Below are 14,526 nucleotides of genomic sequence, written 5' to 3'. Positions count from 1 at the left end.
ACGCTGACGTCACGTTATTTACTTGGGCGAGCCGCTTTCTCACGTTACAATCCGTAACCTTTGGACTTGACTTCCCCCCCAACTGTTGAATTTGTGCTTACATTTTATACTTCTTTTACGCAGGTTAATTTCTAAAGCTCTGGTAATGTTTTACATTTTCAATACTAAATTAACCACGTTCGCGAATGGCACAAAATACCCTTTCATTAAAGAACTTACTTGATTTATATGAACATAATACTTATTCTACACTTAGAGGCAATTTATTGTATTTATCTCATTCTTTTGTTTGGAAAAGCATGTTAGACTGTGATAAGATAGGAATACATAAATTTCCACTCTATCACAATCTAACATAGGCCTCCCCTTCCAATAAAAATTTTTCCAAAATTTTTCTTCTTCTCAAGTGTTCCTCCTTAATGTCATCTCATACTTTCATGATGTGGGTTTCGTCTACTCCTGAAATATCGTGTGCCCCTGTGATAGTTTGCATCTCACTTATTGTCTTATTTTTCTCAGTTTCCTCTTTCTCACTCACTACTATCTGTGTTCCATCCTCTTTCAACCCTTTGGAGCTGTTCTGCTTGTCAAAATATTGCCTTGTAAATTGGAGGCAACTAGTCCTGCTAAGTTCTTTATCATGATTGGGACTAGGCTTTCCTATTTTCCTCCGTTTCTTCTTCCTAGCTCTAACGTGACTTACTCTTGGGACATTAGGCTTAAACTTGTCTACTTCTGGGCTCCCAGTGCCAATTGAATTTCCCTGTAAAGTTTGTGCTACCAAGGATACCTGGTTCACATGAGGGCTTGTCTCTGTTGACAAAGTGAGCTCCTTCATGCTTGAGTAGTCACCTGCTAGTTCACCCTTAGACTTATTCACTTGGGTTTTAAGGCTCCCCTTGAAAGCTTAGATTCTTGATAAGTTGCATTTGTTATTTTGCATTTCTGACTGAATTCCTTTGCTTATGTTTTGCCTTCTTCCAAGGAGATATACTTCTTTCCTCGCATAATCACACTTAAAGTTGTATCTCATTAAGAAATCATTGCCCAGAATCAGCTTTATGTGTGGGAGAGAAGATCCTGACAAGACCAGAAACTCTTGCCAAACACACATTCTGAACTCAGGCAGATATACTTTAAGATTTACTGATTTAGAAGCATGAGATGCTGAGGCTACACCCCAATACTCTCACGGATTTCTTGAGGTAAATAATCTTGTCCTTAATATAGGGTTCTAACCTTTTAAAATAGTCTCCAGAAATGATGGAGGTTTGCGCTCCAGTGTCAAGTAGGGCATTGCAATGCTCTCTAAACACAGTGGTCTTCACTATCATTTCATATGACTGCCCTCTTATTCCTTGTCCCTTCTTCCAAGTCCTATTAGCATAAGTATGCGATCTAGGTTTGTCATCATGACCTCTATTAAAACGTCCCCTGCCTTTAAAACAATTGCGAGCGATGTGCCCAATTCTATCGCACCTATAACATCTGGGGAGTTCTCTTCCATTTCCTTGCTCATTGACCCTATGCTCTGATGGTATTACAAACTTTTCTTGGGAGGTAATAGCTGAAAAGGTTTCCATTACCTCGTCCAGTCGGTCAAGAAGGGGCCTTTGTAGTCTCTCGACCTCCTCTCTAATTAAACACTTAGTTTCGACCGCCTCACAGATATTTGGTTCTGGGGCCTTCACTGATAATGATTCTAATCTTTTCATGACATCATTCATTCGCTCCATGACAGGTTTCTGGAGCAGTTCCACTTCCTGTTTTATTATGTCAGTGATCTTACAAGTCTCAGGGGGGGATTTCAGTTAACTTATTTACTGTCTCACTGTTATTGCCCTCGTTTCCTTTTCTTGTCTTGGTTCATTATTGGGCAGCATTCTTGCTCTACCAAGTTTACCAGACCGGCAGCAGACGTGGGATGTATGTCTCCAAGTATCTGCTCCTTTTCTCTGACTGCATTGTAGCATTCATCCAAGTTAGTCACCTTTTTATCGAAGGCAGTTTCCTTAAAGTCTTATCTTACGCCTTGCCTGAATTGTTGGAAAATGGCCCAGTCCAAATGAGGTTTCTCTTCATTCTGGACACTCAGGGTACTGGCCACTGTTAGTAATCTGTTCTGAAAATCAGATACACTCTCCCTGTCCTTCTGAGTGCACCTCTGGAGTTTCCATAAATTAGGTCCCAAACTTCCTAGTTTAGAGAATTGGGAAATTAGGACTGTTTTAAACTTTGAATACTCCAGGGTTTCTCTTAGAATGGGAGAGGAGTATAGGAAGGTTTTTGCCTTCCCTATCAGTTTACTTCGGAGCAAGACCAGTAACTGAAAGTTAGTCCATCTTCCAACTTTTCTTAGTTCTTCTATGTATGAGAAAAACGAAATGACATCATCAGAGTCTTCGCCTGAGAACTGGGGGAACACTTGTTGGGGGTTAATACATCTAAAAAACTCGTTGTCCTCCATTATTGAGCTACTCGTAGGGTTAGACATATTTGCCTCTAAGTTTACACAAATATAAAATCAACCTTTGCCTTTGTTAAGAAATTCTGTTAGGAATCTGAAACTTGCTTACTGTGTTTTATATAAGGCACTTATTTCAGTTATATAACCCACATCCTGTCGGCTGCGCCATTTATGTTGTAACGTTTCTTTGTCTTTTATTGTACAACGGTTGTAATTTTTTTTATTCAATCTTTTCTACCTAAACCTCCTTCTATATTAACCTTATCGGCTGCGCTATTTATGTTGTAACCTTTTCTTCCTTATTATAACTATCCTACCGCTGCGCCATTTATGTTGTGTCGCTTCTTCTTATTCACACTCATTTTAAACCTTTGTTGTTTTATCTCTGTAATACACAATCGGGTAGCACGTGGTACCTCTGAGTGACAATGGAATTTCCTCGAGATAGAGGCTGTACCAGAGTATCAGTGTCTAAGATTTACCTCTCGTAAAAATGCCAAGAAATTTATTTGTTTCGCTGCGCCACTTAGTGCTATTAGATTATTAAACATTAACAACCAAGAGGTAATCTCTGGACAGTACTTAATGATACCTATCAACTCTGCAGACGTGGCCAAAATATACCCTTTTCAAATATCCCTTTTAATATCCCGCATAGGTTCGCATTAATATTTTATAAGCGGTGCATCGGATTCCAGAAATTACAGAAACTCTTTGTTAGAATCAAAAGCAAGGTTTATTATACTCAAAAATTGATACACATAATAACACTAAATCAAATCCCATCTTAAGGGAGTTTCAGACAAGGTATATAAAATTCAAACATTACTATTACACTTATAAAATATTATACAGTAGCTTCCTAAAGTAAGAATTATATTAACCTTCGCTAATGCATTAATCATGTACTATTATCACAATCAATCTAAGACTCCATAGCTCTGTCAGACTACACAAGATAACATTCATATTTTTCACAATCTCTTAATATTATGCCAATTCTTTACTCTAAACATATCCTTGATTTCATTCAATATAATGGCGAACTTTAACACAACGACAGATAATAAACATAAATTCAATATCCTTCTAAAGTCCTAGCAGTACAACCTTATCCTATATCATTAATGTTCCCTTTTATAACATGTTAACGTGGCACAAATCTTTCATTCATATTGAGTGAAACACAAACAAAGTCTACTTATCTTCCTTTATGGCTCTTTATGGCATCATAAGTTCACAGGAAACTGGCCTTCTGTGGACAGCCGGACTTTTCCACGGAGATACTGTCGCCGAAACCCGCAACTGCCGGTACTGGGCACTGGCACCCTTCCTCGCCACGAGGGGAACCACAGGAGATCCAAGGACAAAAAAAGCCTTGCTACAGGGTCGCATGACCCTTATATTACCCTCCTTTTTCTCGGCATTTCTCGCCCCTTTCGATGTCCAGCGAACTACTACGTCACAGCGTCCATCATCTCCGCCGCTAATCGCACGTACGCTGATGTCACATTGTTTACTTGAGCGAGCCGCTTTCTCACGTTACAATCAGTAACCTTTGGACTTGACTCCCCCCCCAACTGTTGAATTTGTGCTTACATTTTATACTTCTTTTACACAGGTTAATTTCTAAAGCTCTGGTAATGTTTTACATTTTCAATACTAAATTAACCACGTTCGCGAATGGCACAAAATACCCTTTCATTAAAGAACTTACTTGATTTATATGTACATAATACTTATTCTACACTTAGAGGCAATTTATTGTATTTATCTCATTCTTTTGTTTTGAAAAGCATGTTAGACTGTGATAAGATAGGAATACATAAATTTCCACTCTATCACAATCTAACAATGTCATCTGGTTTGGTGAAGATGACAAAGGGTGGGAATTTTCAGAAGCCTGAGATCATCCTAGTCACCAGCTGTGTTAAAGAAGCATGGGATTCGATACCATCTGAAATGATTCAGCACTCATTTCTTGAATGTGGAATAAGTAATTCAATGGATGGATCTGAAGATCAAGTCATATACGAAAGTGAGGGTGATGCACAACAAAATGGAGAGCATGAAGACGATGACGACAACTGCTACACTGATGATGCAATCCCTATAGATGAATTTATAAATGAAATGTTTGATGATTCAAAAGATGAAGAAGAATTTAAAGGATTTTAACATTTTGTTTTAAAATAAATATTTCTTTTGTTAATTCGTATTGTATTATTTATAATGTTATGGAACAAAATTAACAGATCACATTATATGTGGACATGACATTTTAGGGCTAGTTTTCAAACAAAATTTTTAGTTCGCATTATACGCGAAAATATACGGTAGGTCTGCTAATAACTGAATTGCATATGTTGCATACTTTGGTATAAGCAGAGTATGAAGCTGGAGTTTTTTTTTTTTTTTTCCAACTGTTTTGATACACTTGCAGTTGAACCAGGGCTTGGAAAGCAGATGAGGATTATGGGAGATGAAGGCCTTCGTGCCAGTAAGAATAATTTGACTCATTCACAGCAATGTCAGATGGGCAGAAGCAATATTCAGACCAAGGAAAAGAGTAGATGGAGATCAATATTCTTGAAGTGCAGATTATTTCAAGTAGTGATGTGGGTGAACATCAAAATGGAGAAGTTGGTGATGAGACTTGTTTGTGTTTGTAGTCCTACTGTGGGAGATTTCCAAGTCATTAAAAGTAGCTGAAATAAATTCAGTGCAGAGGTTCTTTAAGTAAATTGAGTAACTGCTGTTAGGAATTTGTCATGAAATACAGTGACTAAAGAGACTATGAAAATAGTCAGGAACATTGGAAACATCAGTTGTATCCCTATAGAACAATTAAAACGTTTCACCTTACTAGCAGTATACAAGACTGCGTGTGAAATCAATTTTAACTTATGGATCTGAAAGCTGAGTTAGGAATAAACAGTTATCAAAGACTGGAGCCCATTGATATGAAAGTTCTGATCAGAATTTGAGGAGTGAACTGATGTCATCAGTGGCAGATTCATTAAATGAAATTGAAGATATCAGGAAGGAACTTACCATTGTTAGCATGCTATGGTGGTGTGGTCACTTTTAGAACTGGAGAGGGGGAAAGTTGCAAAACAAGTGCTTGAAGTCACAATATAACAGGAGTTTTAAAAAAAAATGAAAAACACATTAACTGAATTAAAATGATGGAATATTGTCAAATCTCGTTTCTATCTGTTGATTGGACATCAGATACCATATGGGCACTTCACTCCTTGGTAATGGGCTCCCACCAGTCCTTACCATGTGGGTCTGTTGTATGCTTTTCTGGAGGTTCTAACTCTTTAAATAGCAGTCACTTGAAAGACACCATCTATCTCATCAAGGATCTACCATTTGCTCTTTTTTCAAGAACTTGACTTTGTATTACTGTTTTGAGAAGTTCTCCTTCCATTCTTTCACTGTGTCCAAAGTATATCAGCTTTCTTCTGTCAGTACCATTAAGGAGTTGTAAAGTTATACCAATCTTTCTTAGCATCCATCCATTTGTCTGCATTTAACTTTCTTGCATTATTTTAAAATGTGGACTGCTTCTTCCACCAGTGAATTCTGATTTTTCTATCTTGCACATAACACCAACACATTTCCCTGACTGAGTCAATGTTTCTTCAGAGATTGCTACTCATTTCCTGAAGTTGTTTTTAAATTTTATTTTTTCCAATATTTGTATATGACTTCAATTTGCATCTGAGTTGTTCTTACAATGTTAGTACACGTTATTTTCTTTGGGATACTAGTTTTTATCCTGCTAATTACTAGGTGATAAGTAGGATAAAAATAAGGTTAAAAGAAGGTTTAACACCAAAAGAAATTCATTTGAAGTTCATAAAAAGTTTATGGGCAATCTTCTCCTTCATTTTTGACAATTAAGAAATGAGCTGCAGAGTTTAAACGTGGCCATACCAGCCTTGAAGATGATCCACGTGAAGGATGTCCAAAAAGTGTAACAACGCCAGAAATCATTGATCAAGTGCATGATATGGTAGTGGATGACCAGGTCAGAATGAGTGAAATTGCTGAGACTATAGACATTTCAAAAGAACATATAGGATATATTTTGCATGAAGAATTGCTAATGAAAAACATTGTGCAAGATGGATGCCGTGCTTGCTCATAGCAGATCAAAAACGCACTCACATGAAAATCTCTGAACAGTGCTTGGAGCATTTTAACAAGAATAAAACTGATTTTGTGTGTCGAGTTATTACTATGGATGAGACTTGGATTCATCATTATACACCAGAATCCAAACAGCAGTCAAAACAGTGGGCAGAAGTCGGTTGTTCAGCACCAAAGAAGACAAAGTTGGTCCCATCAGCAGGAAAGGTCATGGCATCGGTATTTTGGGATGCTAAAGGCATTTTGTTTATTAATTATCTTGAAAAGGGTAAAACAATAACCAGGGAATATTATTCCGATCTTTTATCAGGACAATGCACCTGCCCACAAAGGTGTTTTGGCAATGGGAAAATTAAGGGATCTGCACTATGACTTGTTGGAACATCCATCCTATTCCCCAGATTTGGCTCCCTCTGACTTCTATCTCTTCCCAAAACTAAAACTCTTCCTCACTGCTCGGCATTTTTCTTCGAATCAAGAGGCGATTGCAGCTGTATTGCAGATCTTGCTGAGAACCACTACAAGGATGGGATGATGGCACTGGAGCATCACTGGAATAAATGTATTAGTCTTGAGGGAGATTATGTTGAAAAATAAAAGTAATTTGGAAATTATAAATTCGTTTTCCCATTGTTAGGCCAAGAACTTTTCAGACCATTGGATTCAAAAAAAATCAAGCTTAAAAATTACATTAGTTCCATCACAAGAAAATAGAGAATAGTCAGCCTTACTGCAAAGACTTAAATTCTCCAATTTTTTGTACTTTATGCATTTCAAAACAGGATAGCAGTTAGTTTAAGTAATGCCAAAATGTTCTTATTAAATGGAGTTATTCTGAAATAACTGAGGGGTGGGGAAAAAAGAAAAAGATATGGGTCACTACTTATTCATTATCCTTTAAGAATAATGCTTTCCTTGGAAATGTCCCTTAATTTCAAGGGAAACTCATTAAAGCTGCAGAAGTACTTTAGGATTTAAGATGTTTGGTAGAGTAGTGGAGAAACGTTTGCCACAATACTGAGTATACCACCTCTTTTCTAGTTATAGATCTCAACAAAGAACAACATGAGGACTTTAGCTCTAAGATATACTCTGTAAACCGAACATGGTGACAGGTCCATTCTACATATAGTAGAATGAGTTTACTTTTATTTACCATGTGCACTTATTCTTGCTGGACTTGTTTGTACGCTTTTTTTTCACTACACCTAGTTTTTTTTTTGTCTCCCATTCACGAAAGGTTGTAAAGCTATAATACATCAGTACTGTGGGTGTGGTAAGGAATTTAAAAAAAAAAAAAATTATTTTCTTTATATTGTCTGGAAACACTGCTCCAAAATCAGACAGAACTTTTTTCAAGCCATTTCTGGCCTCTATTTAGCATTGTGGCTTCACACCAGCCCAATAAAGTTCATCTCCCACCTAAAAGCAATTGTATACATCCATACCCATGGAGGATTTGAACCTGCAGCATGTTGGTTAGATAACAGTTGCAGTGTGTCAACCACTTTGCCAACTAGGATGCAAAGCAGATGCATACTGGTTGGTTTCAGTGATTCCCATTTGCAGCACACTATTCAAGTTTTAAATAATTGACAAATTATTTAAAACTCGAATAGTGTAGTGCAAATAGTATATTATTAGTAGTATATATCAGTGGCATCCATACTTCTCAAATTACAAGTATGGTTTGCTTTAACTAATCTTTTTGGCAAGCTTGTAAGTTATTGCATATTGGCAAATGGTATGAAATACTGAGGTGTTTTTCGTCTGAAAAATTTGGACACTGAAAATGGTTTACATAGACACATAAGTATGCTTCAAGAAATATATAGATGCATTGATTTTACTATATAACTAAAGATTCAAATTTATTTTTAAATATAATATTCATTTTTTTAAACATATTTCTCTTGGAAGTTGGGTACTTTTACATTGTATGGCTTTAGTTGTGTTTTGTGAACCATTATGTTGCTAAAAAGTAATTTCAAACCATAAATCAAAAAAAATTATCACAACTCAGATGTCTTGATTTAATTATCCTTGACTATACTGTATAAAATTTTATTTTGAGCCACTAAGTAATCATTAGTTGTTGGAATAAGATGTGATTTTAAAAGACAAAAAGAGGGGGGGGGGGATAAAGAATAAATTGAACATATACAGGATTATCCAGAACATAACATGCAGTAACTAAGCAATAGTATAGTAGCTTTCACTATCTGAGTTACCATGATAGGCTCACCAATCAATTTTACTTGTTTTGTGTTCATTATTTATAAACAAGTTACATATAATACTAAAAACATAGTTATCATAAATTTTTTAGCTTTGATGTAAGGTATATATCAAGTGTGAGCAAAGTTAAATCTGATAAATTTTAGTAATTTCCCCCCTCCTCCATATACACCACATTCATGAAATTTCACAGGCAAACAGATGTTGGTAGCTGTTGCACAAATTATTTATTGTTGTGGTTGACAAGTTAATTACCTTGTGTACATTTGTTATTTAATGCAAATAACATCTTAATAAGATACTACTAACATTTTCAGGCTTTTGCGAAAGCATTTAATACAACTCCAGATGATTTAGACATGCATGTAATCTATGATGTTTCCCATAATATTGCCAAAGTTGAACAACATATTATTGATGGTAAACAACGTACCTTACTGGTTCACAGAAAAGGCTCAACTAGAGCATTTCCTCCTCATCATCCTCTGATTCCTGTAGATTATCAGGTATGCTATTTTTTGCATATTATTGTTAATCAGTAACAAATATATTCTGAAGATGCAATATGTTGACATTTTTTTACTTTATAAAAACATGTTTTTGTAAACTTTTTTTCCAAAATAAGAATGAAATGAGAGTAAAAAAAAGTCAAAGAAACATTGCTTTAAAAAAAAAAAAAAATGTTCATTTTGTAAAGTGAGCCAGTTGAATTTATCAAAACAGTGATCAAAAATTTTTATATGAAAAATATGTAACCCAAATATTAGATACTACATTGATCTCCATAATGTGGCTCTTGTTTATGTATGTAATGGGCCACAGCATCCAAAATGCAACCAAGCAATGCAAGTATTTTTCTACAGTACTTTGCCCAATTCTAATCCCCCCCCCCCTTTCCTGTGCTCCAACAAAAATTTAAAGGATTTAAATCTGGAAAATTGGCTGATTTTGTTGATCACTGCAACTTATGTGTTGGCAGGAATATAGTCATTTGAAGCTCATTTAGTGACAGCTTAATGGTCCATTAAACTTTCACTCAGCATAATAGACCATTTAGGACCTAATGCTGACATCATAGATACATCTGGCATGAAGTTCATCGGTTGAAATGAAAGACCTCAGTTGTCTGAGGTCTTTCATTACCACATCCATCCATCATGCTTGGTTTTCCTGCAGATCTTTTCATGTTAGTTTTATTTGTAAGCATCTATCCTCAAAACATAGCCAAACCACTATCCTCATATTTCTCATAAATGATAGACTGTTGAGTATTTGAAATTCGTTTCATAGTTCAGTATGTTTTCATTTATAGTCCAATATCTTAATTGTCATATGATCCAGAAAATCTTCTTGTAAAATGTAATAAATTTTCTGTTCTCACTTTATTGTTGATCAAGTTTTATAATTGTAGGTTAACATCAGGCATAGCTAACTCAGAGTATTCCTCTGAATTTGCTTGATTTCAGAAGCTGTAAGATTGCAGAATATCCATAATTGGCCTCAGTTTTCTCTATCTATTGATGTATATACATTGTAGCTATTAATATTGAATCCTAGATGTTTAAAATTATCCACTTGCTCAAATATATGATTATGAATAAGGAAGTCAGATTGATTTTGATGGTTCCTTGAAGTGCATGTGTGTGTGTGTGTGTGTGTGTCTCTTTTGCTTGTTTACTTTCTTTAATTAGAAGCAGTTGATATAACAGACAGATGAGCATCTCTAAGGATAGCAATGTCATCAACATAAGCCAATAGGATATTCTTAGTCTCATTTGAATTCTCCTTTGTTCATTTAAGTCTTTAATGATTTTTTCCAATGCTAGGTCGAACAGCATGGGTGAGAGCATCTTCTTAATGAGGTCCAGATTTTCTTTCATAAATTGATTATTTCATTTTTTTTTTTTTTTCATTTCATTTTATTTATGAAATAAAAGAATTTTATTTCATAAATAGATACCAGAGAAGAGGCTAGGAATAAGAAAAGTCTCATTGACTATGTTATTGTTGATAGTGATGTTTTCTCCCTGGTGCAGGACACCAGAGCGTACAGAGGATGTGAAATTGGAAGTGATCACTATTTAGTCTTGAGCAGGATAAAATTGAATTTCATATTGAAAAGAATAACATGTAAGAAAGTTTTAAAGCAAATAAAAGTTGAGCAGCTCTCAGATGTGAACTGTAGACTAAAATACAGAAAGATTATTGAAAAGAAAATGAAAGAGTTTGAGAACAGGAATCAAACCTTGGAGATTCAGTGGCAAACTCTGAAGAAAACATTGATTGATTCTGCCAAAGAGGCATGTGGTGAGGTTGTGTGCAAGGATAAAAAAATCAGAACTCCCTGGTGGACACAGAAAGTTAAAGAGGCAGCGAAGGAAAAGAAGAAAGCATATCAAAAGTTCCTGGCAAATAAGTCAGCTTTTACTCTTACAGAATACAGAGACAAATGTAAGAAAGCTAAACACTGTGTAAAACTAGCTAAACAAAAGACATGGGAGGACTTTGGCAAGAATATAGAAAATAAATATCAAGAAGGTGGCAAAATATTCTGGAGGTTGTTGAAGAAGCTTAGGAATGGAGGAAAGAGTGCTCTAAAAGGAGTTAGAGATGATAAAGGTGACATGAAAACAGGAGAAAAAGATATCCTTGAAGTATGGAGTAATTACTTTGAAAAACTGCTAAATGAAACAAGCAGTGATGACAGCATAGTGATAAAAAACACTGACCAGGCATGCAGTCAGGAATACATATCCATACTTGAAGTAGAAAAAGCCATCAAAGGCTTGAAATGTGGAAAGGCAGCAGGAGTAGATGATATTCGACCAGAAATGCTGAAGTATGGTGGTATAAAAGTCTTAAAGTGGCTGCACTGCATAGTTCAGAAAGCCTGGACAGAGGGACGAATTCCCGATGATTGGAGTAGAACTCTCATAGTACCCATATATAAAAAGGGAAATAAAACTGAATGTGAGAATTACAGAGGTATTTCCCTACTGAGTGTTCCTGGCAAGATCTATGCAAGTATACTTGAGAAACGGTTGAGAAGAATTGTGGAAGAAAAGCTTGGTGAAGAACAAGCTGGATTCAGGCCAAATAGAGGCTGTCAGGATCAGATCTTCACTTTACGACAAATAGTCGAGAAAGCATGGGAATGTAACAAAGATCTGTATTTAAGTTTTGTCGATCTGGAAAAGGCATATGACAAGGTGCCAAGAGAGAAGCTATTCAATACACTGCAGTTATATGGTGTCGATGAGGCATTATATCAAGCAATACTTAGTCTTTATTTGAGTTGTAAGTCAGCAGTTAGAATTGAAGGAAGTACAGGAAGATGGTTTAATGTTAAATCTGGTGTGAGACAAGGATGTACATTATCCCCTCTGTTATTCATTATCTATATGGATCACATTATGAAGGAAAGTGGTATTAAACCTGATATCAAATTGGAGATGTTAATGTCAGCTCTTTGCTTTATGCGGATGATGTTATACTTCTAAATAAATCCGCTACAAGTCTGCAAGATTCTCTGACTAAAATTGAATAGCTGTTGTAATAGGTATGGTATGAAGGTCAGCAATAAAAAGACAAAGACAATGAAAATAGGCAGAATCATTGAAAATGTCAACTGTGTTGTGAATGGAGAAGCTGTGGAATAAGTAAAACATTTCAGTTACTTAGGCACGATTTTTACTGAAGATGGTAAATTAAATATAGAAATAAACAACAGAATCAGCAAAGCTGGTATGGTGGGAAGTCAATTGAATAAATTCATATGGAATAAGAGAGAAATTAGTCGGAACACTAAATTAGCTGTATACAAGTATTCAAACCAGTTTTAACTTATGGATCTGAGAGCTGGGTCAGAAGTAAAACACTTGACCAAAGACTAGAGACCACATGTATGAGAGTCCTGAGAAAGATTAGAGGCGTGAACAGATGGTACCAATGGCAATATCATATTAAAAATGAGGATATTAGGAAAGAACTTGATATTGTCAGCATCCAGGAATGTGTTAGCAGAGCTAATCTCAGGTGGTATGGTCACTTAAATAGAATGGGAGAGGAAAGATTAGCAAAACAAGTGTTCTCTTCCAGGTTGGCAGGAAAACGACTCAGGGGAAGACCAAGATATAGGTGGATTGATACGGTACAAAGTGCCTTAGACCAGTGCTTCCCAAACTTCTGGATATCAGGGCCCCCCTTTGCAAAAATTAAAATATTTCACGGACCCCCTCGAAAAAAATCGTAATAGAGAGATATATTATTATAATATTTATTGTATTTATATTCAATACAAAACATACACAGCGATTGCAAAAATCAAATGCTTATATTACATTTTTTGCCTCTTACCCTTTGGTTCTGAAGACAATGCAGGCTGTTCTGGTAAAATATGAAATACTGTCCTTTTTTTTTTTTTTGAGTCTGTTTCTGCTTCTTCTGATTGTTTGCGGGATTCTTTTTTTTTATCAGCCACTTATCCATCTCAGGGTTAAATTTTTTAAAGTAGAGTAGATCAAATAATATCACCACTTACCGATCCTGGCACACCACAGACTGATAACATGAAATTAGTGAATATTACCTAAATAAGGGAATCCCCAGAGCAGGAACAGTTTTCTCTTTTGTGACTCTTCTCCCTTTACGGTAATTAAGCCTAACACGAAACAGACAGCAAAGGCAGGTTATTAAAACGTGCATATGATTCGTGCGGTATTAACAAAAGATCGCGCAACCGAAAGATAAAAGCATAGCTGACAATTGAGTTGAAATGCTAACTCTCTTTAACCGAATTCCATATGTAAAACTGCCATAACATTCATTATATATATATAGTACTTAGTTTTAACACTTTTACGAATTTTAACACGTTCGGTTGAATTTTATTGCTGCCTTGGGAAATCGAACTCACACACATCTAATTAATAACAATAGTTTTTAGTTAGACTCTGTGTTTGCCCATGCAACATATGGTTTTGTTTCAGTCTATACAGCATAGTTTCTGTATGAGGGGGACATGTGATTCATTAATTAGTGTTTTTATCCCAGTTGTCTCTAATTCCATTATTTGTTGAGAAATATATTACACAGACTCCTAATACTTTATTCACTTGCATAATAAAAGTACTTGTTTTATTGCCTCTACTGCTAGGGAGGGCATGTTGTTTACCACTGCAAGCAAGTTACTATCTCCCTACATGAACCTGCTTAAGCTTTTTTTCATGTGTGAAGTATATGCGAAACTTTTATTGGTAACAGAAAACTAGCTCGGATGACAGTGATAATATAAAACGAGTTTTGATATGTATATAAAGTCAATATCAATAGTCCCTGATTACGAACGCGTGATGAAAGGGACAGGAAGATTTGGAGCTTCCCTGAGAGCATTCGAAGTAAATACAATTAACCACTGCTTTGAAATGAAACATATGAATAAGCAATATTTACTAATATTCATTAAGCGCCGAAATACACAGGAAGCAAAATTTGGGAACCAACACCAATGTGTGAATTTTTCCATTAAAATATAAAAAATAACAAAAAAAGAAATAATAAATAATAAAAGTTAAATACGTTTCTTTTAAAATAAAAAAAAATCTACTTAGTCTTAAAACATGTTACATTTATTTTCATTATTTCACGGCCCCCCTTAACAA

The 14,526-nt window shown here is 35.5% G+C and overlaps 1 protein-coding gene across 1 annotated transcript in view; it reads left to right on the top strand.

The window, feature by feature from the left end:
- RtcB (RtcB RNA ligase) overlaps positions 1 to 14,526 on the top strand; it is a 129,107-nt gene that overhangs the window by 100,702 nt on the left and 13,879 nt on the right. Inside the window, exon 10 of the mRNA XM_090404080.1 lies at positions 9,184 to 9,372. Within this exon, the coding sequence (XP_090260206.1) occupies positions 9,184 to 9,372 (189 nt within the window). The remainder of the gene's footprint in view (positions 1 to 9,183; positions 9,373 to 14,526) is intronic.

This window comes from Typopeltis vanoorti, chromosome 2 (assembly GCF_054136105.1).
Source record: "Typopeltis vanoorti isolate ZY-2024b chromosome 2, IOZ_Tvanoo_1.0, whole genome shotgun sequence".
In the NCBI taxonomy this organism is placed as follows: Eukaryota; Metazoa; Arthropoda; class Arachnida; order Uropygi; family Thelyphonidae; genus Typopeltis; species Typopeltis vanoorti.
The sequence above is the reverse complement of the archived record's forward strand: the minus strand, read 5'-3'. Positions and strand labels throughout refer to the sequence as shown.